At 44.4% G+C, this 22,607-nt stretch overlaps 1 protein-coding gene across 8 annotated transcripts in view; it reads left to right on the forward strand.

Annotated features, from left to right (window-relative positions):
• The window catches only part of BEND5 (BEN domain containing 5), a 733,139-nt gene that overhangs the window by 378,956 nt on the left and 331,576 nt on the right, over positions 1-22,607 (forward strand). Inside the window, exon 1 of one of the 8 annotated variants that reach the window (XM_035121547.3) lies at positions 8,865-10,076. The exons of 5 other annotated variants lie outside the window; for them this stretch is intronic. In XM_035121547.3, the coding sequence (XP_034977438.1) occupies positions 9,857-10,076 (220 nt within the window). In that variant the 5' untranslated portion in view covers positions 8,865-9,856. Of the gene's footprint in view, positions 1-8,864; positions 10,077-22,607 lie in introns of those variants that run through there. 2 more of the 8 variants (XM_035121548.3, XM_035121549.2) reach the window with 2 other exon arrangements.

Below are 22,607 nucleotides of genomic sequence, written 5' to 3' on the forward strand. Positions count from 1 at the left end.
TAGTACAGACTGTTCAGTCTATTTTCATAATAGTTCTTTCAAAGTCTTTTGAATGATCAAAAGAAATAAGGAAGGTCAAACTGCATTAAGTCACAACTATGAAAGGGAAAAGATAGGATGTGAAGCTAGGAAAACTTCATCACCTAATCCTGTGAATTACGGTGTTTGGGTTCCAGTGTACCAGTAAAGGCGGTTGTTACCAATGGCACTGCTGTACAAGGTTACATCCATAACTTTTGCAAATTGAAGCTGAGATTTAAGATGGGACAAGAGACATTTAGCACAAGGATGGTCCAGCAGCACCAGGTAATGCTAGAAAGAGACAACAGCAGGTACAATATCTAAAATAAGAAAGGAGAGAGATAGAGTAGTTGAAACCTGAAAGGGGAGGAAAGGTAGAGCAGGGGATGTATGCTGCAGAATGTATGCTCATGTGTGGGTATGTGTGTGCATATACTGTGGCAGAACAGTTGTCCGTCTAGCTCTGTAAACTGATATAATACAACTCCCATCAGCCTCAGCTAGCATAGCCCAGTAGTCAGGGCTGCTAGTTGTTGTAGTCCAGCCTATATGGAGGATACCAGGTTGCCTACTCCTGGTCTACACTGACTGGCAACAGCTTTCCAAGGTTCCACAGTTTTTTCTGACCCCAGCTGGAGATACCAGAGATTGAACATGCAATCTCTTGCATATGAAACATGCACACTATAACCGAGCTCTGTCCACAACCAACACCATTTATTTGCACTCAGTACAATTGTGGAATGCCAGTATTTATTATGATTTTCACTGCACAATTTTACTAAAAAGTAGAGGTAAGCTACCCTGCTTTGGGCAGCAAAATGCCCTGCATTGGCCCAAGTGCAATACTGTGGAAGGAATTAGACAATTGAATTGAATTGTACAGTGCCTGGCCCTAAAATAGGATGCCAGTATATCCAAGAGATCTTTGGCACCTGTTATTTAGAGGAGTAGCTGCATTCTAGAGTGCAACTAAGATTTACTGCCATGCCAATTTGCAAAGCCTGGAATCTGCAGTTCAGAATGATCTGGTTAGCTGGTGTCACTAAAGGTTCAACATTGTATCCTAATTAGGTTAGAAATAGGATGTCTGCATCAAACCTTACTCCTACACATGCTTATTAAGATTCTATTCACACACCTACAGAGATGATTCCATAATTTGCTATGGCAAAAATTTACACAGCCCTTCTGCTTTCTGGAGTGGCAGTGGTGTGCCTGTGACTGAGCTTTTGCTGGCCAACTTAATCTGCCTTGTTGCAGTTTAAAGCCCTATTTTTGTTTTGCTTTTTCCTTTAGTAGACCTGATAAAGTACTGTTCTGCCTCCTCTTACAGCTAAACTACATGTGTCACCAGTGCATCACGGCAAGTCTTTAAAACAAACAAAAAACCTATCCACCAATCCACATGAAGCTGGCACAAAAACTCCGCACAAACACTATGCAAAAGAATGAAAGATCATTACCCCCTTCTTTCTCCCACCTCTTTCCCCCCACTTCTCCCTCCCCCCAACCTCATAATGCCTATGATAGCAGTGTCTCACACCCAGTGTAACTGACCTGTAGAAAGGACTCTATGAAATGAAAACAGAGGTGTTTGTATGTTCCCTTTCATTCTCTTCATTCTTTTGGCAACTGTCTCCTTATTAAGCCAACCACACTGCGCACTTTCTCATTTCCCCTTTTTGTTATCAATTTGTAACTCCTTGAATTATCTTCTTACTGATGCTTGTTCTGCCACTTCTTTATTTATGCTCACATAACTTATTTTCCCCCTCAGGCTTTCTCTGACTTATTTGCTCTTTTGTTGCTGTGCTTTGTAACTTCCTGCTCCTCCCATTACCCACTGAAAGACAAACCTAGATGGGAGTTAAGCCTGTTACACTGTCTGTAGCTACCAGCACAGTCTTTTAGAATCAAGTCTGCTCCTATCTGCATTGTTTCATCCTGGACTCTTTCTTGGTCAAGTTTATGCTGTTGAAAGACTAAGGCAGAATTATTATTTCAGTGTATTATCTGCCCTTCACTGTAAGGTCCCATGGCAGATTACAACTATTTAAAACAGAATATATCAACACAACAGATTGTGGTTTGGAGTCATGGTCTCACCAGCAAGATAGGGGAGCTGTCCAGCTGAGAATGAAGGCAAGTGCCATATCTTAGTACAAGACATGACTGCTGAAACACAGCAGTGGTGTTGTCCATAAGACAGCTGTAACAAGGAGCTGAGTGGTACATAGAATCTTAGAGTTGGAATAATAATAATAATAATAATAATAATAATAATAATAATACTTATTATTATTTATTTATTTATACCCCACCCATCTGGCTGGGTTTCCCAAACCACTCTGGGCGGCTTCCAACAAAATATTAAAATACAATAGGAAGGGAGCCTGAGGATCATCAAGGCAGGAATATGTTTCCCATATGGGGATCAAACCTGCAACCTTGGCATTATCAGCACCATGCCCTAACCAACTGAGCTACTCACGTGTTGCACCAGCCAGGTGGAAACTGGGGGCTCTTTTGCAGATTTTGTGGAGCAACATTTTCTGCATCACTGTAAGCTATGCTCTGGAAGCACTTAACTCTCCAGGAACTAAGTTTGAAAAGTGGAAACTTTTTGCTGCAAAGTGAGCACCCCCCAACTTGTAACTTGTATTCTGGGTTCACAGCTTCCTTTGCCTTTGGTGTGTGGGACACCCTCTGACAAAAGAAAGTCCCAAGTTATGGCAATTATGTTCCTGAGTCCATGTTTTTTTACCAAGTCCAATGGCAGGCCATTCTTCATAAGGGCTGACCTGGAGACCTGACTAGTAAAATCGCATTGCTCCTGGAACCAGCACATAACCAAGTCTGGGCTGGTGGGGCTCCCCATCCTTTTCTAAGGCTTATTCTATATGACTCAGGCTCTAGGAGCTGACACATCCTGAAAGGAACTTTTATTTATAGAGAGATGTGATCACAGTCCTTAAACAGTTGCATCAACTCACTCATAACAGATAGTAATTAGCATGAGTCTTATACTTGATGCTATGGTTTCCATGAATTTGTTGGGATGATGTATGCTGCACAGTGTATTTCATGTTAAGATTGTATAATATTTCTTACATTATGTAGGATTTTATGTATTGAAGTACACTGCCCTGAAATTATCAGATGAAGAGTGGTTTAGAAATAAAATGACAATAAGAATAAAAGTTTAGATCAGAGAAACTAGAAATTAAAAATGCAAGCCATCAATAAATACTTCACACATCATAATATTCCAAGGTTTAAATAACTTGTCAGCAAACAACTAAGAACCAACATGTAAATTTATATTGAATTTAAGTACTCAGCCTCTCTTCACACTTCAGCTGTTACAGTGAAAAGGGTAATGCACTATCTCCTTTCTCAAAATCATGAAGATGGCAAGGATGCCTTTCACAAAGTCAACATGTCTGCAACAGTGCCTTCCTCCCCTGCCCTCCTCATTGACTCACTAGTTTGGACAAAGCTGTAGCTGAAGACTGTATGTGCTTCAAAATATCTGAGTGCTGTGTTTTGCATACAACATTATAAAGGAATAGTAATACCAAGAGTGTGTGTAGAGGCATCAGAATTTGATTATATGTAGAATGTAATCTCAGTACTGCACTATCCTCGCAGAACAGTGTATTGCAAGAATATTCCAATTGATATTCTGAGTGGTGTATTTCTCTTCAATCATCCTCCTGAATACTATTCCAACCAGGAGATGATCAGAATACTGAACTGAATCAAAATGTATACATTAAATTGCTTATTCAAATGTCTGGCTTTGATGTTTGTAGAGAATTTAAATAGCGGGCAGCATATTCTGAGTTTTGTTTGATGAGTAAGAGATGCTACTAACAGCAGAGATTATAAACGCACATAACATGCTGCAAATGTGGAAAAATGCAGATTTTTGCTATTAGTTTTCGCAGCTGCATTTGCATAATATCACTCTAAAGGCTGCATGCCATCCCATGTACGAGCCATCATAAAACATAATAATGTTAGCACCACTTTTTAAAGATATCTTTAAAAATTCTGTTTTGGGTTTGTAAAAAAATTAATGCCACAATTATTAAAAACTTGCACAGGCTCCCCCGTTTTTTAGAAACCAAAAAAGCCACACAATAATGCTCAATTTTTGAAAAGCCAATGCTGGGTCTGTATAAATCACACCCTTCTACCTAGAAATTATTTTCTCAATCCTAGTGATGATGTGGCTATTTGCAATTCAGTACTGAACAAAAGGCTTCCCTTTCTTTATTGTTACTGCACATTTTCCAGAGTTGAGCTCTATAACTGAAAACAGGATTTAATAGAAATTGGTCCTGGTGATCTCTGACTCATGTTAAGATTTTTCATGGACCTAATTTTAGTGTCACTTCAGGAATTGCTGGTAGCCCCTCAGAGTGGTGATCCTAAAAGCACCTTCCACTTGGCTTGTCTGGTTCTGCCCGTCCAAGCACCTCCCCAGCTTCTGAGCTCTGTCTATCATAAGAGTGACTGGCTAATCTGCAAAGGCCTGCCAGCATAAAAATGTCAAGAGACACCTGGAAGTCAAGAGTGAGGATGCCTGCCAAATCCCTGCTGGCAGAGTGTTCCATGGCATGGGACTGGCAAGAGTAAATGCTCAACTTCTCTTGGAGGCTCTGTAACATGGAGGACAACTCCAGAGAGAATGCGTGCCAGCAATAAATTATCTGTAGGGATGAGCAGTTTTGCTCTGTCCTGTTCTGTGTTTTAAAAAGGTAAAGGGACCCCTGACCATTAGGGTCCAGTCATGACCGACTCCGGGGTTGCGGCACTCATCTCGCATTATTGGCCAAGGGAGCCGGCATACAGCTTCCAGGTCATGTGGCCAGCATGACAAAGCCGCCCGCCTCTGATGAACCAGAGCAGCACATGGAAACGCCGTTTACCTTCCCGCTTGGAGCGCTACCTATTTATCTACTTGCACTTTGACGTGCTTTCGAACTGCTAGGTTGGCAGGAGCTAGGACTGAGCAACGGGAGCTTACCCCGTCGCAGGGATTCGAACTGCCGACCTTCTGATCGACAAGCCCTAGGCTCTGTGGTTTAACCCACAGCGACCAAATTCTGCTTTAATTAGCTCTGCCTTCCAACTACCTGCTGGGGTAAGTTCAAAGTGCTGGTTTTAGTGTATAAAAGCCCTATTAAGCTTCGGGCCAGGATACCTGAAAGATGCTATCACCCCTTATATGGATCACTCTGCTTTGCAGCCCAGAGCCTCCTGCAGATACCACCTTATCAGTACATTCATACTGCACAATACAGGAATCAAACCTTAGTGTTGTGGCACCTACCCTTTGGAGTTTCCTCTCCTTAAATATTAGACAACTGCCTTTTCTGTCATCCTTTCAACCTACCTCTTTCAACAAGCCACGGCTTGCCTGCCCATGAGGCCAAGAACCAGTGCACCCGCAAGCACCCTGCCCACCCTGCCACCACTGGTGGGGAAGCAGCAGCGACTTCCAGTGAGATCTTGTGCACTCTGCAACATCTCACAATACCCCCACAAGGCTTTTTTCCCAGCTAGAATTCACTGAAACTCAGTTCTGACACCTCACAAGTGAGTGCCATTGCCATGATAAGACAACAAGAGAGGTGTTCATGGCACCTCTTTTTCTAGAAAAACAGCACTGTCAGAATCCACCACTGACATTACCGCTTTGTGGGTGCTCCCACAATTACCCAGGTAAGGGAGGCTTCAGGGGTGGGGGAGCTTCGGCAGAAGTGGGACCTTGCCGTTTCACCTTAGGCAGTGAAATGGGACAGGTTGCCACTGCAACAAGACTTTTAAGTTGAGATCTTTCCCAGTGTGCATCTGTACCTGAATTTTTATTTTATCTTCATAGAATCATAGAACTGTAGTTGGAATGGACACTGGCGGTCCTCTAGTCTAATTTCCTGCAATTCAGGAATCTCAATACATGGTCCCCCATCGAATTTGAAACCGTTGTTGTTTAGTCATTCAGTTGTGTCCGACTCTTCGTGACCATACACAACCCTTAGCTTTGCATTGTGCTAGCAGTTTTATTGCTGCACCACTAGGAGGACTTTTTTAAATTTCTTGTTGTTTGCCATCCTGGGCTCCTGTGTGAGGAAGTGCAGGATATACATTTAATAAACAAGAATATTCTCCCCTTCTTTTCTTTTTTTAAAAATGAGATTGCTGCCGCTGGGTGACTGTGGAAAAATAAGAGTCCTGATGGAGCACTGTTGTGTTGGTTAGTGTGTATGGCATTTTGCGAGAAAAGTAGGAAACATTTTTCTAAGTAAGTCTTTATTGCTCTGTCCCCTCTTAATGGTATGAATTGCATTTCAACATGGAGTGCTTGTTCAGTCAGATTGCATTTGATAGCTCTTTGAATCATGTACAATGGACCTCTCTCTCTCTGCTTGCTGTGTATCCTGAAACAGGCTGCCTGAAGCAGTTTCCAAATGCAGGTGTGTGAAGTAGCTGCCACTGGGTGGGATTGGGGGGGGGGGGTGTCAGATCTTAGTGGCAAACAAAGGGATGTGATGTGCCCTTACACCAGCTCAGAGCAGTAAATGTGTTATTGTTTGCTTCCTTTGTTCCTTACATTTTCCCTGACCTGCAAAGGTTCTTTGACTTTGCATTCACCATAACAGTAAATCCATGCAATGTTTGGATGGGTGGCATTTGTTGGTATTTAAGTTTAGCCCACTGAACTTGCTTATTAGTAGACATGTATAGGATTGCACTGTAAAGCAGCCGGAGCAGGTGCAATGCTTTTATTAAAATTAATAAGAAAACTCTCATTTACTTTAAGATAGTAGCATCTTGCAACCCTTAATCATGCAGCTGAACATATCTACCATTTCAGATTTTACTGTGTTACCTATTGCCACAATTGCACAAACCCAGATGTCCCCCACTGCTTTTTCATATGTTGTATATGTATATTGTCTTCCTTAGACCTGTGAAGTATGTTTGCTTAAATTATGTGGGGCAAGTCTACTATGAAACATTACTTTATTACATATATCTGCAAGAATGCTTTAGGATGAGTATGATTCTGCAGTGTCTTGCATTATAGTTTTTTTGGGGGGTACCCCATAATCATGTTGAATAATTCTGAGGTACACTAGTATAGCCTCCCCCAACCCCTACAGCCATAGGAATGTGCATTGTTGTTATTTCTTGTTCTGAATGGCCATGATGATTTTGCCTATGTTCATAAATTGTACGTATTCCTTTTATATTGTATCCATTTTGCAGATCCACAGAGTATCACAAAGCTTTGTTTGCAGAGCTGATACTGGATGGTTACAATACCCAGGCATTCGAGTATGGGCAAGGATGATAGATCCCAGTGTCTTCCTATGAGCTTGAAGCCTACTATCATTATACAGTACTAGAGAATAAATCCTATTGAACTCATAGGGAATTACACATCCAAGTAAAAGTTCTTCTGCACTTCTACAGCAGAAATGTATTACTCATTTCATAGAATCTCATCCCTCCCACGAGGAGCCCTGAGCAGGTTCCCTGTGGTGTGTGAAATGTGACTGGCCAAAGGTCGCACAGTGAGCAGTGATTTGAATCCAGATCTCCCACGCCTGAGACCAAGACTGTTAAATACTTTACCACACAGGTTATAGCCAAGCCATGGCTTCTGATGAAGCTTAAAGAATGTGCAGGGGAGATTTTATATATGTATATATCATACACCCACTAGCATAATCAGAGGGAGTTACAAGCATATACTATGTAATACAGAGAATGGAGGTTTTAAAATGGTTGGTGCATTCATAACACAAAAAAGGTGCCAGGAAATTGCAAGAGCAAAAGGCCCTTCTCTATCAAATACCTGCAGAGAAAATTGTACTCAAGGGTCTCTATGGCAGCTCAAGGTGCTGACATGTTGTGAAGACTTCATAGCAGAATGTCCCAAAGGGTTCATATTATCACTGTGTAATAATACATACCTATGACCATTTGGAAGATACACTATTTTCCAAAGGCAATTCTGAATGAATTTGTACATTTCTGTGATCACTCAAGAGTTGCTTTCTAGGTGCTGTCTTCTCTGTGTGAGTGGGAGGGGTGTTGAGGGAACTTCAAGATTCCCATGCCTTTAAGAGGAGTGAAGAATGCTGAAGTGCCTGGAGGGGCCACAGGAGTGTGTCACCAAGGCAGCATCTGCACTTCCTCCTCTCCCCACTCAGAGGGCACCACATAGCTGCTGCCTGCTCTTCCACCAAGATGGACAGGTGAAAGGCCTCCATGCCACTCACTCGTCTCTAGCTGGTGGAATAAGGCGGCTGGGGACCCAGAGAGCTACCCATAGAGCACTGCCTCCCTTTCTGAACTCCAAAGTCCACAGCCTGGCAATTCAGTACCTTGCGTCCAACTGAAGCCTGCATGTGTCATGTCATTTGACTGGGACAAGCAAGGCTACTAAGAGAGCAAGATCGAACAAGGGAGAACAGTGTTTGATCCGTACAGGTGCAGCTGCTCCTTACTTGTGCTCTTAACTGGATAGAGCACAATCGGGATTCCCTGGGCCCTTGCACGAGCAGCTAGGGCAGGCATCCCCAAACTTTGGCCCTCCAGATGTTTTGGACTACAATTCCCATCTTCCCCGACCACTGGTTCTGTTAGCTAGGGATCATGGGAGTTGTAGGCCCAAACATCTGGAGGGCCGCAGTTTGGGGATGCCTGAGCTAGGGTCACTCTCCTTTTCCAAGTATCTCTGCTGGGCCCAATCCTCCATGCAACGTCTCTGAGACGAAGCGTGGGAGGCAGCTCTTTCCGGGAAACGTCCCTGCCCGCCCGCCGCCTTTCTGTGGATGGCGTGACAGGAAGGATCCGCCTGGGCGGATCGGAGGGGCCCTGCGAGAGGAAGCGACTGCTGTTACTTGTACGGGGACCTGCCGCCTTTGCTCCCTCTTCTGTAGCCCTCTGGGAGCTGGAGGGCGTGCAAGGCACAGCTCGCTTCCCCTCGCCTCGGCGGGTGGGAGAGAGAGAGAGGCCAAGCTAGCAACAGGCACTAGCCCGCTCGCATATCCCCTCTGGGTGGCTCACAAACTTCCCACCGGGAGAGGAAGCAGCCGCCGCCGAGGGGGTATCCAGCGGGCCGCCGGGGGGAGACGTTTAAACTGTGGCTGAACTTCGCCAAGGGCACCCCCTGCTTGCTCGCCTCCTCATGTGGATCGGCGATGGGGAGCCTGCGGGAAAGGCGCTTCCTCCACAGCAAACGTGCGATCTCGTTGGGCAGCCCCGCCCGCGAGCCCCCATCTTTCCCCGCCACGCGTGGCACGGAGGGGATCGGGGCCGCCGCGCCCCAGTCCCCGCAGAGAGCGCGGACCCGCGAGGCGCGCAGGAGCAGCCGCTGGCATCTCACTCTCTCTCTCTGGCTGATGGGAGGCATGCTCCCGAAAGTCACCCATAACTTGGGAATTCCCTCTCCCCCCTCCTGCCCTCCGCTATCCCCTGGCAGGGAGCGAGCGGCACTTTCCCCGCCGTGCCGTGCCGATTCTCTCTGAGACGCGCGCCAGGCTGAGGTTCGCTTCGCTCGGCGCTCGACTCGTGCTGCTTGCTCGCAGCCCGAGCCCGAGGCTGCCTTGGCAAAGAGAAGCCTGTGCAGCCTAGACCGGCTCAGCCGAGCGCCGAGCCGGATTTTAAGGAACAATAACAGAAAGCGCTGGGGCTGAGGGAGCCGAGCCGCGCGGCCCCCTCCCTCCCTCGCTCGCCCGCCCCGCCAGCTCGTCGCCGGGCCGCCTCCCCCCCCCCACTCGCCCCTCGCTCCCCCGCTCGCGCCACAATAATGTACGCCTTCGTGCGGTTCCTGGAAGATAACGTGTGCTATGCGCTGCCCGTGTCGTGCGTGCAGGGCTTCAGCCCCAAATCCCGGCTCGACTTCGACAACCAGAAGGTCTACACCGTCTACCGCAGCCCTGCCCACGACCCCGAGGACGGCGACGAGAGCCCCCGCGAGCTGGGCGAGCGGCCGCTGCTGCACAAGGCCCAGATCCTGGCGCTGGCAGGTGAGGCAACCGGGGGGCGCGCGGGGACGGCGGGCGGAGGGGAGTGGAGTGCGGTGGAATCCGGAGGCCAGACCAGTTAAAAAACCTCCCTGCTCCTTGAGGGAAAGGGTCGGGGAGAAGCTGCTGCTCCTGCTCCGGGGAAATGGGAAATGGGTGGGAGGGAAGAGGCCCGACTGCAGCCCCGCTATTTGTAGGGCCTGTCGGTCTCCGTGTGTGTGTGTGTGTGTGTGTGTGTTACTGAGGGAGGGGTTTCATGCGTCTCCAGGGGTCTCTGCTGCAGAGGCCTAGGATGGGGCTTCTCATAGGCACAGGGATGCTCATTCGTATGAGAATAGCAACAGTAATAATTGGGGGGGGGTGTTGGTTTATTTTAAAGAGAGTATTTTCCCAAGGTGCTCAGAGTGCTTGAATGAATGTTTCTGGCTAAAGAAGGAATGGCTACAGGAAAGGATGGGGGCGTTTGGGTCAGGGGTAGCATGCCGAAATGAGCATAATGGCAAGGACTGGGAAGTTTGTGAGATCCTAAAAAACGAGGGTGCAGAAGGAACTGTTGCAGCGATTCTATGCATGGAATGAGGAGGCCTTTGGTTATTTGGCCACGTGTGATAGGCATGGAAACCAAAGGGTGAACATGGGCAGATTGGTCATGAGGAAGTTGAGGGTGTAGTTACCACAGAAAAAGTCATAAAAAGAGCCCTGCTGAATAAAACAGAAGGGCCATCCTGCTTTCAAACATAGTGTGCCAGATGATTCCAGGAATCCCACAAGCAAAGTATGAATACAACAGTTCTCTGTTGTTTGCAGCCAAACAGCTGCTATTCAAAGGAGTGAACTACCATGGCTAAAGTCATTGATAGATCAGTTTTTCTTTACACCATCATAACATCTTGGAGCAGTGAGTTCCATAAGTTACCGTGTTTCCCCTTTTTTAAGACACCGTCTTATAACTTTTTTTCCTCAAAAAAACACACGGTGGCTTATTTTCAGGGGGTGTCTTTTTTTTTAAGTGCTGGTACAACTGGGTCCCACTGGCTCAGGACACTCGGTGCTCTCTTCCGCGCACATTATAAACACCACACTCTAGCCTACTGTGCTATCCAGGTTTTGCTGTCAACCAGGCTGGCAGCAGCTCTCCAGAATTTCAAACTTGGGGGTACCTGGGGGTTAAACCTGGGATCCTTCTGCTCCCCGGGCTCTCTCACGCCGGCCGAGGAATGAGGAGGGAGGCCGTGACCCGTCCCGCTCTGAGATGCTTGTGAGGGAAGCGCGAGGGGGACGAGGCTTGGGCCCATGCCCCTGGCGCGCGCGCGCGGCTGAATGACGAGCCGAAGCGGAACCTTTTCTCTGTGGGGGGGGGGGGGAGACGCGCGCGCGCGCAAACACACACACACACACACACACACACACACACTGAGAGAGAGACACGCACAGGGAGAGAAAGAAAGAGACGCGCGCGCGCACACACACACACACACACAGACGCACGGGGGAGAGAGAGAAAGAGACGCGCGCACACACACACAGAGAGAGACGGACGCACGGGGGAGAGAAAGAAAGAGACGCGCACAAACACACACACAGAGAGAGACGGATGCACGGGGAGAGAAAGAAAGAGACGCGCACAAACACACACACAGAGAGAGACGGATGCACGGGGAGAGAAAGAAAGAGACGCGCACAAACACACACACAGAGAGAGACGGACGCACGGGGGAGAGAAAGAAAGAGACGCGCACAAACACACACACAGAGAGAGACGGATGCACGGGGAGAGAAAGAAAGAGACGCGCACAAACACACACACAGAGAGAGACGGATGCACGGGGAGAGAAAGAAAGAGACGCGCACAAACACACACACAGAGAGAGACGGATGCACGGGGAGAGAAAGAAAGAGACGCGCACAAACACACACACAGAGAGACGCACGGGGGGGGAGAGAGAGAGACGCGCGCACACACACACACACACACAGAGACGGACGCACAGGGAGAGAAAGAAAGAGACACGCGCACACACAGAGAGCGTGCGGCTGCAGCACACACAGAGAGCGTGCGGCTGCAGCGCTCACAAAGCAGCGCTGCACTTAGGGGAAGATGGCCAGGGAGGGGGGCTGCGGGGTCAAGGCAATGCGTGAAAGGGAGGGATGGCGAGGAAGAAGTGGGGAGTGAAGTGATCGGGGCTTTAACATGCCCGCACGCGCAAAAGGGAGGCTCGGAATATGGAGATCGGTTCTGGCTGCTTCTCTTAAAGTGCCGCAAGTAACGAGCCTCTCTCTCTTTCCTCCTGCCGCTCGTGCCCTTGGTGCTTCGTGCGGCGCTGCTTCACGCTTTGTCAGCGCTGCAGCCGCCACCGCTTCTGGGCACCCACCCGACCCCGCAGGCTTCCTCCTCCTGCCGCGGCCGGCATTGCAGGAGCTGGGTCCTGCTGGCTGGTGCTCCGTGCGGCACTGCTGCACGCTTTATTGGCACTAAAGCAGCCACCGCCGCTTCCGGGCACTGACCCGACCCGGCAGGCTTCCTCCTCCTGTCGCGGCCGGCATGCTGGGTCCTGCTAGCTGGTGCGGAAGTATGGCTTATTTTCGGGGTATGTCTTATAGCTCTCAAATGGTTAAAAACCCTGCCATGGCTTACTTTCTGACTACGTATTAAAAAAGGGGAAACACGGTAGTTACATTGCATGGTGGGGTATTTCCCCCTGTATCCTGTATCTGTTCTCATTCAATTCCATTGAGCAAATGTAATTAGTTCCAGTATTAAGTGAGTTTGAATGGACTTTCTTCAAAATGTGTGTCATCTTAAAAACCTCCATGAGGAGTAGCACATAGAGGCCATATTATTACAAGAATTGCTCCTTCCTGTGATCCATTAGCTAAGGTGACCTACATACATAATAGCACAGCTTGCCAAAAAATCAGAGGCTGAAGAAGATAGATGGTAGAAAATACATTTTCTTGGTAGTATATACCAGGCTAGAAATAAAGTGAGTCACAGCCCCCAGATTGCAGACAAATTAACTGTCATTAGCCATGAGTGCTAAATGAAACTTTCATATTCAGAAACCATAGCACTTCTGAGTACCAGATATTGTTGACAATAACTATGGCTAACCATAGTTTTCTGTCCTTTCTGTTCATGAACTGCCAGATGCAGTGCAACAAGGTTTTTCATATGGCTGGTATTTTTACAAATTAACAGTGTAGTCCTATAAACGTCTACTGCTAGGTGAGTATGTATACACACAGGAAGTATACCTCGCTGCACATAATGGACACCTTCTTTTATTCACAGAGTCCCCCCCCCCATCCACATGAATTAAGGGAGCCATACTAGAGATAGGTGGACTTTATCCCAGGTAATCTTATCCCCTTCTAGCTCCAGCGTATAGATACAGCTTCACTATTTGAACCTAAATTCTGGCTAATACATTGTTTCAACAGTGCACAAGGCTAATAATACATTGTTCCAACAGTGCACTAGGAGAAGTAGGCTCCTAGGCATGTACAGTGGAACCTCGGTTTACGAACACGATCCGTTCCACGGAGGCGTTCGCTCCCCGAAGGCATGCTTCCGTGCATGCACGAAGCGCTGATAGAGCGCTTCTGCGCACACACACACACGCTGCACAGATCGCTTCTGTGCATCCGACGCCGCGGAACCCGGATGTAAACTACCACTGTATGTACCTCTTTCCTTTCCTACTGAGATGCGGAGAACAATTCAGACCCCTGGTCTGCAGCAACATGGCTTAATAGAGCAGAGTAGCAACTTTCACACATCCACACCTCTTGTACCAGCCTGGTTCATTTTGTTAGCCAGCACCTAAGCTGGTGCACCAAAGAGGCCCAGATCGTGTCCATTGCTGTCATGTGACAGAAGCAGGGCCTACTGAAGAGCCAGTGATTCATTTTCTTGTTCCCTCTCCACCCTCCAGAATGTCCCATTTTGTAGGTTTATGCTTACCACCGGTGAGTGGGGTAACTGCTGGTGATGGCTCAAAGTGTTCTGTGGCTTAAAGTGTTCTGTGCCAGTGGAGCCTGACAAATCTCGGCAGATGTACACCTCCGCTGCAAACACACACACACACACACACACACACACATCCTGGCAGTTCAGACAGTTGGATCACAGTGATATTTCACTTGTGTCACATTGCAGACCTGTTAAGATGGCCTCAGAGGCTGATGGATTCTGAATAACTCCTGAGAGTCTTTGAGATTTTGTTGTTGTAGCTGTTGGTCCTGTTGAAGCCCTGATCACATTATGGAGTTCTGAAATGATGTGGACTGTAAATTCACTTCTCTTATTATTGAGCTGAGGCTGTGCAGTAACTTAGCTTATCCACTAGCTGATGAAGAAGGTGGGGGCAATGTCTAGAATACAAGTGGAGGAAGACTTAAACCAAATATGACTGGACAAAAGTGAGAGTTCATATTTGAGACCACTCTCTGGCAGCAATACAGCCCAACGAGTATACTGTTCTACCACTACTGTATTGTATCATCTCAGTGCCATTTACTGATGTGTCTTTGAATGATGAGATGTTCCCAAATGAGTCCACAGAAAGATCTTATTGCTCACATTCATCACAGCCTGAACAGCACAATTATAACAAGTCAGTCACAGATTTAGGATGTTGCCTAATTATTTTCATAGTACATGTTCAGGAAGTGGTTATTAGTGTCAACTACTGGCTGGTCACTAATATTACTTCCAGTACCAAATATCAGTCAGGTGGTAGCTGGACAATTACACACATTCCTAAATAATGTTGATTATTTAGATCAGGGTTTATGCTTAGGTATGTCACAGAAACTGATTTGTTGGTTCTGAAGACCTGCTGTGGAATTGGAATGTAAGCACTTGGTGGATTCCAAAAGATTGTCCTGGGGTCATTTAGCTGTGGTTAAGGACAAAGGTCCAGCTGTAAAATGGAGCTCAGTCCAAACAAGATGGGATTTTTACTTATTTAAATATTTTTAAGTTACACTTCAAGGTGGGATGCAACCTAAAGCAGGTTCTGTTGGTAAATAGTCTGCCTGACCGAGGATCTGTTCTGCATAGGGTTGCATGCCCTCTTTAGTCTGCAGTACTGTTAGACCCATCCTTTGCTATGAACACCCAAGTCGTGTTGGTGGCATGCAGCACTTTTCACAAAGTGCTTCAGACTAGAGTGCCAATTGCTACTCCTTCTGAGCAGACGTAGCCTGGCCATGTTTATCCTTGTACCATTCAGGCTTGACAACTACAATACATTAAGTGGAGCTGCACTAGGAACATAGGAAACTGCCTTATACCAAGTCATGTTATTGGTCCATCTTGCTTAGTACTGTCTGTATTGACTGGCAGATGCTCACCACCATTTCAGGTAGGGAACCTTGCATCCCCATCTGAAGATTCTAGGGATTGAACCTGCATTCAAGGCAGGTGCTCAACTACTGAGCTACAGTTCTTTTTCAGAAGTGTCTCACATTGAGAACATATCTACCATGCTGATGATGGGCATGCGTTACCTTGCCATCTTAATGGCTTCCTGTGTTTCCAAGTGCTGGTGTTGCCTTGATCCCAGGATTTAGGGGTTATGCCAAAGACCACCGGTTCTGATTATCTGTTAAGAGATTTTTTTCAGTCTTTTGCTTGTTGAGGTTAGGTGATGTGCCTTCTCTGTAGTAGTTTCCGGTCTGTGGAATGATTCCACTAAGCACATGCTGGATGATTTATTTATTTTTTACTAATTTCTTCTATGCCATCCAAAAATGGCTTTAGTTTATTTTTGCTTTTTCAGTTCTACTGCTTTTATATCTGAAATTTCAACTTGATTGCTTCCTGTGCTGCCACATGTTATTTTGAACGTGCTTATTCAAATTAGTTTGTTTTGTTTTTATTGCTAAGCTACATTTTAGGGCATACAAATATGGCTAACCTGACCCAAAACACCCACCCACCCCACTCACACACGAAACAAAGACCACCACAGCCAACCACAAATGAAAAACCATATCCTAGGCCAACCCCAACATCTCTCACCACTAAAGGAACACAAGCACAGCAGAGAACCTACACAAGTGTCGCTGACAATAAGCCCCACATATATTAAGCAAAATAGAAACATCGTCACCCGACCCCACCCATCCTCCCCCATCTACCTCTTTTTCCCTTTTCTTTCCAATGTCTCAACAAATGAAACTGACTTGTAAAAATGTTATGAGAGACATTGCACATATCTTTGTAAACCAAGAAAACCAATAATAATAATAATAATAATAATAATAATAATAATAATAATAATAATAATAGCAGCTACATGTTGCTAGAAAATACCTTTCTGAAGTGGGATAATACAAGTCTATCAGATAAATAAACAAATCCTTTCTATACGTGCTGTGTAAAATCACAATATTCTATCTGCGAAGCAGCAAACCCCCCCCCCCCCCAAACTGCCATACAGGTCTTGCAGAATTATAGAAAAGTGCTTACATCAGGGATAAGAAGGAAGGCAAAAGAGGGAGAGAAAAAAAGCTAACCTTTAAAAGGCCTGAGCCACTGAACTATGATTCAAAGACTGGAAAGAGTAAATTAATATCATCACTGCTCCTTAGTTAGTTGTTTGCCCCCCCCCCCCCACGGCGAATACAAGTAAGTTTGTAGCTTTAAGATACTATTTTTTTAGTACTATATCTGCAGAGTGAGAAAACTACTTGCACTACACAAGAATCCCAAGGGCGTTGTTATCTGAGAAAGGTACACACTGAGCAGAACATTCTGGGGGCATGCATAGAGAAGAGTCTCTTCTTTCTAAGTATCCATTCTCAAGTTTGGGCATCATGAGCTGGCAGTTGAGGTACAATTTTTTTTTATTAAAACAACAATAACAACCCCACCTTCTGTGTTGCAGAGTTCAAAACCAAAATGTCCTTTACTCTTTTAGGATTGTTTGATCCCAAAGACACGCTGAAAAGTTGGGGGTGTGGTTACCCTGTTGGCAGGACTGAGAATTAACAATCCTCTGTGCCGCAAGAGCAAAACCTTATATAATCTAGAATAACGCTCTGTATTCAAAATGCCAAACAGCAGGATTTGTGCTAAACACACTTAGGGGGCAAGAAGCATTTCAGGTCACAGGATTATTTATGCAATCAGTAACATTAAAAATCCCCATATCTGGGTTAAAATATGAGGTGAATATCATATCTGTTGCAAGACAGGAAGTGAAGCTCCAGCTTGTAAAAGGTACCTGTTCTTCTATATATCATTATATATGCTGAGTACAACATACCTTGTATTCAATCAGTGCAGAACAAATGGTAGTTAACAACAGTGACAATTCCCGATTAGTATCAATTATCTAATCAGGGTGGCCCACTGCAAAGTTTTCACTGCTAGACTGTAGTTCAAACATTTGCTGTAATTTCCCCCAGGGTTGTGACTTTGATTTCATCATGTATATTTTACCAAAAGAACAACACCCTTCTATGACTACAGCATAACAATTAATTAGCCGTATCCAAAATATAGATAATTCAGTGGTGATTTTGATGCAAAAATTAGTTTTTTTTATTGTCTCCAGAGTGAGAAAACTACCGTACTTGCAGCAAGTGCTTCATACAATCTTTTTAAAACTCTTCCCTTTCTGGTTGGCTGGAAGTGATTCTTACCTGCTGCATGTCTGGTTACAAAAGTAATGTAGGAAAATAAGAATTCTCAGTATGGGGAATGATGACTCTCTATTGAGAATGCCTGATTTGGGGAAGACCCTACTCTTCTGAGGGGTTCCCCACTTCAAAAGCAGTAATACAGAATTTCCAACATTCATAGACTCATAAAATTGTAGAGTTGGAAGGGACCCTGAGGGTTCATCTTGTCCAATTCCCTTCAATACAGGAACGACATGGATGACAGCAGTTTGGACTAGTGAAGTGAAGGTTCTTGGAGTAGGCTGAGTTAGCTGTCTACCACTTGCTCATAATCTTGCTCTTCATTCCTTTATTTCATGATTGTAAATACAGTGGAACCTCGGTTTACGCCTACCTCCGTTTATGAACGCCTCCGTTTACGAATGCCGCGGACCCGGAAGTGTTTACATCGGGTTCCGCAGCATCAGATGCGCATAAGCGATCTGCGCAGCTCGCACATGTGCAGAAGCGATATGTGCAGTGCGTGCGCATAAGCGCTCTATCGGTGCTTCGTGCACACGCAGAAGCATGCCTTCGGCAAGCGAACGCCTTCGCGGAACGGATTGCGTTCGCAAACTGAGGTACCACTGTATTGAATCTGTACAAGGTGTGGTCCATTCTGGCTGAGTTTTGTGAGCTAGGAAATTACATATTGCAGTGTGTGTTTCAATTATTTGATAGGTATTCTGCCTGTGACTGATGTGGGTAACCTGTGGCTCTTAGATGCTGTTGGACTCCCAACCTCAGTCAGATTGGTCAGTGATCAGAAATGATACACTGATGGGTTTTGAACTTAGAATGGCTGGCAAAGAAAGAGAGGTGCTTGAAATACTTTGTCTAGTTCTGGTTGTCACATTCAAAAAGGGGTTTGTAGAGCCAGAAAACTACAGCTAAAATTATCGAGGGACATTGCTGTGTTTTGATGAATAAAGGGGGACATGATAGTCAATAAAACCATGCATGGCATGAAGAAAGTGAATATGGAGCTCCAGTGAGAGAGAATTGTTGTCATTCAATGAAGCTGAATGGTGTGAGATTCAGGAGAGACAAGAGGAAGTATAGCACACAGGTAAACTATGGAAGTTGCTATTGCAAGATGTAGTGATGACCAACTTGGATGGATTTAAAATGTATTATTATTATTATTATTATTATTATTATTATTATTATTATTATTTAGACAAATTCATGCAGGATAAGACTATCGTTGGCTGCTAGACACCACAGCTGTTATTATTCTTTCAAATCAGAAGCAGGATGCCTCTGATTACAATTTGCTGGGTAACATGAGTGGGAGAGTATTTTTGTGCTAACGTCCTGCTCGTGGGCTTTCATAGGCACCTGGGAACAAAATGCTGATTTAATGGGTCTTTGGAATGATCTAGCAGACCTGGTCTTGTGTTATTATAATTGGAGTTGTAGTCCAACAACATTTGGAGGACTACAGCTTCGCAACCCTAGTTCCTGGCCTACAAGGTTTGGATTCGCTGATGTGATCCAGCTGATACGTTGAAGCTGTCCTGTGTAAAAATTGGCATACAGTAAAGCACACTTCCCCAAACTTCAGCCCTCCAGATGTTTTGGACTACAATTCCCATCTTCCCCAACCACTAGTCCTGTTAGCTAGGGATCATGGGAGTTGTAGGCCAAAACATCTGGAGGGCCGCAGTTTGGGGATGGCTGATCTATCTGTTACGATGTGCTTCATGCTTGTTATTCTATTGCCTTATCTGCTTTTGACAGCTTTGTAATAATATGGTAGCTTGATTATCAGCTGTCTATTTTGCTTTGCCATGTATTGGGCTGTGCATGAATCCACACATATCTAATTTAATATGAACATGCTTCCTTCTGTTTTCTTCTTTTAGTAGGTAGTAATACTTTCTTTGGGTTTCAGAAGGATTTCGGGAGCTATCAGATACCAAAGAAGGCTACAAGCACTAACAGCTTCTTGAAACATCCCTGTGTGGAGTGTTCATGGGAAGCTGACAAAGAAAAATAGGGCGTTGTTGAGCAGTTATAGTAACAGCCAGCTAAAAATTCTCTAAAGTTCAGTAGACCATGATGTTCTGCAGCTTCATTTTCTCTAATATCAGGTTCTCATAATTAGTTTGTTTGTAAGGCTTAGTAGGTGTTGACCGGAATGGCTTGGTTAACCATAATATAGATTGAGTCATTGCTTTCTTCTGGTGTTACTTCACAACATTTTGCTTTCAGCATTATGCAAAGCAAGAAAAATAAATAAAACAAATCAGTTTTAACACTGGCAGGATCTTTATTTGGTCCCAGAATACTTGTACTTCCATAGTATTTACATTGTTCATTTTTATATTTCCTTCTTTCAAGTCAAGTCTTTCATCATTGACTCTATTTTTTCTTTTTCTTATTATTTTAGAAAAATGCTTTTGTGTTTTAGTTCCCCAAAACTAAGGTTTTGTGTAGTCCATGGAGGAAAATTTTATAGTAATGCAAACCTTCTACATTTCAACTCTTTAGGATAAGCGTGGAGCTTCTAGTTCTGTCTGTTAAAAGAGTCTTCAAGCTATGTGATGCTTACATGAAGACTCTTGTGTGATTGTGTTCTTTCTTATGGTAAAGTCGCTTTTGAACATTGTATTTTTCATGTAGTGTTCCTGTCATGTAGATCTCTAGCGATAGACTAGAGCTGCTGAAGGAAAATTTCAGGGTGTTCCTACTCCATGGAATTAAAGCATACTTAACTGGAATCCCTTCATATGGACCATACACAGCATGAGGTTAACTTGGTTTGTGCTCCATGTTGCAAAAACCTCCTAATAGTTGCTTGCCTGTCAGAACTGCTTCCAGGTGACCAGACAAAGAAATCTGAGGGATTTCTTTACAGTACCTTCCTTTCTGGCTGCTGAAAACATGACTGACACTTTTACATATAGATAGACAGGTTCGTGAAAATTTTGTGAGCCAGTAACTCTTTTACACCAATCCAAGGCGTAAAAAAGCTGACTTGCACTTCTGCTTCATCACTATTTGCTTTCAGGATCAATAGAAAATCAATGAGAATTATGTTATTAATATTTATTTAAAGTCTTTTTTTATAAATCTATTTTGATTTACCCTTTTTTTCTTACATCCTTAAGCCAGGGCTGGACATGTCAACAGGGATTATCTCGATCTCCCCACTGTTAAACCACAGATACTCCTCTTCCCTCATTACAAACTGCTCTTGATTTTTTTCTTTTCTTTTAAAGGCAGTTTTCTTAGCAAAACCCAGGGTCATCTGGTGTTTGAGAAACACATCCAAGGCTCATGTGGGTTTGCAGAAGTAGTCACACACTTATTTCAGACCTAACCTACTTTGTGTCATAGAATGCAGATATGCTGTGTTGCAAGAATGTATTTGTTGATACAACAAAGAATGGAGTTTGGGCATTGGCTTCCAACACTCTCTTTAAAATTAAGAAGCTGAAAGGTTTCCATTTTTTTTGCTAGTTAAGCAATATTTTTCCAAGACATGTCATGCCTAATATAGTCTAATTGCAGCCTTCCCCCAACCTGGTGCCCTCCAGATGTTTTGGTTTACAACCCCCCCTCTCAGCTGCAACTAATCAGGTGTGATGGGAGTTGTAGTTCAAAACATCTGGAGGACACCAGTTGGGGAAGACTGGTTTAATGGACATAAAATTTCAAAGCATAAAAGATGCTATTTTACTGATAAAGTGAGGTTAGAATGTTTGTGCTGTAAGAGATGCTGGTTTTTCCACAACATATTGTAAACACATGATTTAATATATCTTTAGGAGTTGCTGATTAGTAAAAGAACATGCATCTTGTTCCATGGACACACTGTGTTCTAAGAAAAAATTCCATGAAGCTCTCTGAAACTCTTCCATGTGGATGCTGCTAGTACCGTATGTTCATTTTCCTGAAGCAGCAGCTTTCAGTAGGCTCACAAATGGTTAGTGTTGACAGTGCAGAAAAGGGAAACAAAGGTAAATCAGGGTTTAATGAGGAGCACAGCATTCATTAGGGATGAGTTACACAGATGAATGCAATTCCTTTTTGTCAAAGACAGAAATGGATCTCTCAACTAGTGAAATTGTATCCTGAGGCAGAGTAAAGAAAATACATGCAAAAGATGCAAAAAAGGGAACCAAGACAAGCTAAAATGAACTGCAGATAGTCATAAGAAATACCAAGCCAGATGCAAGAAGTAGTGATGAAATAAAATTCTAAACAGCAATCCTTAGAGTCCTCAGTGCATTTTATAAGTCTGCCATTTTTAACAACACAGTCTGACTGCTAGGTCTGGATAATCACATTTTCATTTCCACAGAGAAAAAATGTAAAGGAGTCATCAGATTGATGTTGTCATATATAAGTAAGGAGCAGGAGATTAAAAATGAGAGAGTGGGGGTGGGGAAGTTAGGTTTACATAGAAGAAAGGAAATTACAGATAAATATTGATCAGAATTTTAAGTTTGTCTTGCTCATATATAGCTAAATAATCAGAGGTAAATATATTAAAAATTGCAGGCGTACACCAAAGCAAACTTCCTTTCTTTACAAGATTTATTAGACACCTTTCAAAAGATCAAAGATGCATACAATAAAAACATTGACAAGTAAAGTCATCCCATTAAAATAATAATAATTAGAATTGATCCAAAAATCGAGAGCAGCAGAGCAATAGATAATATAATCTCTTGATAAAAGCTGAAAGAGCACGAGAACAAAAAAGCATTAACAAATGAAAATATATTAACCATATTGCGGAATGCAAACCCTGTTTGATTTCTCGGATGTCTTGACAATATCTGCCTTGGTCCCAAATTATGTGTTGCTTGCCAGGAGCTGAGTGACAAATGAAAAGTATAGGAAGGA

This window comes from Zootoca vivipara, chromosome 7, assembly GCF_965207765.1.
Source record: "Zootoca vivipara chromosome 7, rZooViv2.hap1.1, whole genome shotgun sequence".
Taxonomy (NCBI): domain Eukaryota; kingdom Metazoa; phylum Chordata; class Lepidosauria; order Squamata; family Lacertidae; genus Zootoca; species Zootoca vivipara.